This window comes from Urtica dioica, chromosome 4 (assembly GCF_054948205.1).
Source record: "Urtica dioica subsp. dioica isolate 48M chromosome 4, U.dioica_male_clone48M_v1_H2, whole genome shotgun sequence".
NCBI classification, from domain to species: domain Eukaryota; kingdom Viridiplantae; phylum Streptophyta; class Magnoliopsida; order Rosales; family Urticaceae; genus Urtica; species Urtica dioica.
Genome location: NC_142759.1, coordinates 9577388 through 9581948, shown reverse-complemented (window position 1 = coordinate 9581948; position 4561 = coordinate 9577388). Strand labels below are relative to the sequence as shown.

Genomic DNA, 4561 nt, shown 5'->3' with positions numbered 1-4561 from the left:
TCATCTAAATCGATTTAATATTTTCCATTGATAGTTAGGTTAAAATCAAAATACTCATAAAAATAATATGAAATATAATACTTATTAAATTTAAAATATACATATACATAATTTTTTTTTATCTAAAACGAAACATAATTATCTGTGATTTTTATTTTTATTTTTTTATTTTAAACAATTATCTGTGAGTTCTAGTGTAATGTTGTTGTAGAGCTCATTTTGTCCCACTTGTAAATCCAAGGCCTAAAATGGGAGTCTAGTTTGAGTTATCGGGGTATCTAATGGGTTATCGCGCAGTATACCGCTTACCGTCAGATCCCGATAGCGATACGTACAAAATCGTAAAATACTTGTAAAATCGGGATTTACCGCGCCGGTACCGATGCAAAAAACTGACCCAACCCGGTTAAAAACTTCATAAAAATCAGAGTTTACCGCAATTCTAAATTCAAATATAAATAAAATAAATTCAAATAAAAAATAAAAATTATAAAAACTTATTTTATATTTATTTATTATAAAAAATCTATCAGTTTCTTTCTCGGAAAACCCACGGTAAACCCTTGCGGTAAATGGTGTACCCATAAAATCTAAGTCCCGGCATGGTAACGATACCTCAAACTTTGGGTGAGACCTCGTTGGCACAATGTCGTATGGTAGTACGGAACTATTAAACTCACATTCTGTATAACTGTACTCAAGATTTTACGGCTCGAGTTCTCGAGAGATTTGTCATTCTGGGAGGCATTGCTCCACGGATTGGGTTTGGGGGCATTTGAGCCCAAGGGTTACATATCTGAGTTTCAGAGGATGAGTCTTTGATTCGGAAGCAGGTCTTACACAAGCTTCTCCGGTGAAGCACCGTGAAAACTCGGTGTGTTGTTATATTCTTCTTCTTCTTCATCTTCAGAATTGCTGTGTGAACTCTGGATATACATTAACATAGTTATTCTGTGAAGAACCATGAGATTGAAAACCGTGATTATGAGCTCCACGGAAGATTTTAACCACCAACAAGGGAAAGACCCATATAACACGCAGCAAATTTGACGTCTACGCAACAACTTCAACACTCTGTTACAAACTCGAAAATCCAAGATCATAAAAAAGTCGGGATTTTTCGTCGAGTACTTCAATCACTCTCAACATTCAACAGCTTTTTGTTTTTTCAGTGAGCACCGCGTTGGATTCCATGGAAGTAGCCGCCAGTCATGACTAGCGAAATAAGAGATACGACTCCCGCTGGAAATATCTTCCCGGAGCTCTTGAACCGAGCACCCATCACTATCAATAGTACAGCCGATATGCCTGAAAAGACGAGGCATTAAAATGACATAAAAACCAAAAAAGCAAACCCATTTCTTCTAGGTATAGTCAAAACCTTAGAACCTAGCTCAAACGATTCATGAACATAGAAATAATAAAAAAAAAATCATACAATTTAACTGTCTTCTTACCAAGGCCTAGGCTTGATGCCAAAACTGGTTTAGTGGGGAGTTGAGTGAACACAAAAAAGAGTAGAGCGGCCGATAATCCTCCCGACAACAGCGATTTCTGGCTTCCACTTTTCAAGTATCCCATAAGACCACCCACTGCCAATACACTCAAAACCTTAAATCGTGCAAATAGATAACCTCTCAATAAAAAGCAAGAAGATCAACAACACAAATGCACTTTCCCCTCTTCTGAATGTAATTTTTACCCAACCTACAAGGATTCTTGTTTTTCATTTTTATTTTAACCTAACATACCAAAAAATAAATGAAATAGAGTAATAAATTCTAAAAAAAAAAGGCAGATTCGAATCCTTTCAATTCATCCCTCTGGCTCTCTTGGTGATCTTTGATCAGTGGTCAGTGTAAATCAAAATCAACTCAATAGTTCCTAGTTTCATATTCATTCAGTCCACAGCAAAAATCGTAATCGAACATTCTCGGTGGTTTAGCACAAAATGTAACAGCTCAAACAGACCCTGTTACTCTGATTAGCTAGGCTAGATATTGGACCAAGAGAAAATGAAGATCTTCAACAAAAATAATAGCGTAAGAACACGTCTATAGTGTTTGAATTTTCATTTCCATGCACGGCTAACGTAGAAATCAAACAGTTTTCAACAAGAATCCTAGACAAAATTTAAGTACCTGACTCAAATGGTGAAACTACGACAAATGACGATCCTGGTACACCGTAGTGAGAGAGTCTCTCATAAACACTTTAGGAATCTGATTGTCTTATAACTTACACTAATCAAAACAAGCACAAGAAGAAAGCTCAAACAAAGAAGTTTATATAATGACTCTACTAATATAAACAGGCATATGATGAAAGCTATAACAAAGACGTTCTTATAATGAATCTACTAAATCAATCCTCAGCTGGTGTTTCCCTATCAAATCCGTTGACCTAAAACCCTCAATAAATGTCAAATTTATCAGAGCTCCATAGAACTTCGATTTACCTCCAACGAGAGCAGCGTAGCCGAGAGTTAGCTTCTGAGACATCGACATAGCCATTTTCTTCGGCTCTCCTCCTTCCTCGTGCGACTCACCGTCTCCGTCTCCGCGATTGTTATCGTCGCCTCCACCTCCACCTCCACCGCCACCACCTTCGTTACCACTGAATCCGCCGCCGGAACCTCCGCCAGAGTCTAACTCCACGTCGTTCTTCTTGGTCGCCGAGTCGACCGTGAATGAGTCCGAGGATTTTGCGTCGGAGATGATCGCAGCGCGGAGATTGGTACGATTGGAAGCGCGGAGACCGGAGCTGAAGCTAGCGATGGTCGGAGATCGTACGGAGATCAAGCAGACGGTGGTTCTTCCCTGAGAGAGTCCGAGTTTGGGTTGTTGGAGAAGGAGAGAAGATTGTGATACACCGAACAAAGCCTTCGACGCCATTGATTTATTTCTTTTACCTTCTCCACTTTATTTGTCCTTTTGTTTCTTATTGAGTATTGACTATTGACCATTCCGAAGCTAAAGATGCTTGTAGATCTTTCTTTGGGAATTTGGAGAGCCTTTAAACGACACGCCGTTTCATACGACTGACCTTTTACACTTTTATTGGTGTGAAGTGAACAGAGTCTGGATCTGGATCTGGACACTATTTTTTTTTTTTTAAATATTGCAAATGATAAAACGTTGAAGGACTGAAAAAATAATAAAAGTAAAATCCATCAATGTTTAGCTACATATGATTTTGTCTCAAAATTTGCTTCATATCTAAAGACTAATAAAAAAGAAAAGAAAAAAAATCTTGATGTTGGCTAGAGATGCACTTTTTAAGTAGTAATAATACCTAATATAGTTTAATTTGTAATTTCACACTACCTGCAAAGTAAAAGTTGTTGATTCAATCTAAAATTTGCTATGTGGAGAAAATGAGATCTCTGATTCCGTCCACATTTTGTAGGAAATGCAACTCCCGCGAAATCGTAAAAAATGGTACCGAAAAATCTCGGAACAATTTTCCACGGTACCGAGAATTCCTTATACCATATTTCGCGGTTTCGGAATATATATATATATATATATATATATATATATATATATATATATATATATTACTTTATGTTATTTTTTTTATTATGTGACCTATGTTATTGTCATTAAAGAACACTAATGAAAGGATATGACTAATGAAAGGGCACAAGTAATTTTTGATGGAAAAATTCAAATTGTCATTTGTTAAATATATTGGTCCCAACGGTTACCTTAGAATTATTATAAATAGACATTTTCTCCTATTAGGACATTTACTATCTTTCCCTTTTTACGAAAATAAAAACTGTCCACAAAAACATAACTGAAGTATAAGGAAAACGCCAAGGTCTCCATCATTTTGTCTAAGGAAAATCGATTGAAGATCAATATTTACGCTTCCGCTCAAAATGTCGTCTCTTCAAAACTGTAAGTTCTTTTACATTAAATGATTTGCTATTTTATTTTGAATTTATGGATTCTGGACATGGTTTGTGTTTCTTCTGTTGTGTTTATAAAGCACTTAACGTCTTCATGATATCTAACACTTTAATCATGAATGCAATTGAAAAAAAAAAAAAAAAATCTCATATTTACAATTAAAAAAAATTGTACTAAATGGTGTTAAACGGAAATCCCGGTTCCGTCTCATTTCTCGGATGGTTTCGGGACAAAAATTTCGATACCATATTTCATTTTTCCGTTTTTCACATGGTACCATTAATACGGGAAAATGGAGTCCCGCGTGATCTCATATGACCGGTTTTAATTCAATCTCTACTAATAATAAAGTTGTCCTTAAAAAAATAGTAATAATAATAATTAAAAAAAATAATACATGATAATAAATAATAATAAAGTGGTTAGCTCATAAAACACGAAAAAATATGGTTTTTTTTTTTTTTTTTTTTTTTTTTGCATCAACTTAATAGGTTCAGTTGAGGCCTTGAAGGCGACATAACTTGATATTTTAACAATTTACCATAGCAATTCCCATTGCCATCCTCGCGTGTTCCTAAAAGTCGCATGTAAGTTCAATTTTTCTACATAATAAGTGTACAGCATTCCATAACTCCATTTATTAC

General features: G+C 35.5%; 1 protein-coding gene across 1 annotated transcript; it reads right to left on the bottom strand.

The window, feature by feature from the left end:
- Positions 1–1001: 1001 nt before the first annotated feature.
- On the bottom strand, positions 1002–2970 carry LOC149400206 (Transmembrane proteins 14C). Its single transcript, XM_089613637.1, has 3 exons — positions 2459–2970; positions 1458–1592; positions 1002–1308 (listed from the first exon to the last, which is right to left on the bottom strand). Exons 1-3 carry the CDS (start codon positions 2892–2894, stop codon positions 1169–1171), a joined length of 711 nt encoding a protein of 236 aa, XP_089469763.1. The 5' UTR covers positions 2895–2970; the 3' UTR covers positions 1002–1168.
- Between the last annotated feature and the right edge of the window lie 1591 nt (positions 2971–4561).

Bases quoted from the DNA above. Each gene is read 5' to 3' on its own strand.
- LOC149400206 (XM_089613637.1), bottom strand. From the start codon at position 2,894: ATGGCGTCGAAGGCTTTGTTCGGTGTATCACAATCTTCTCTCCTTCTC. The intron at 1,593-2,458 runs GTAAATCGAAGT...GTGTATTGGCAG, and splicing joins CTACGCTGCTCTCGTTGGAG to TGGGTGGTCTTATGGGATAC. The intron at 1,309-1,457 runs GTAAGAAGACAG...TCGTCTTTTCAG, and splicing joins GGCATCAAGCCTAGGCCTTG to GCATATCGGCTGTACTATTG.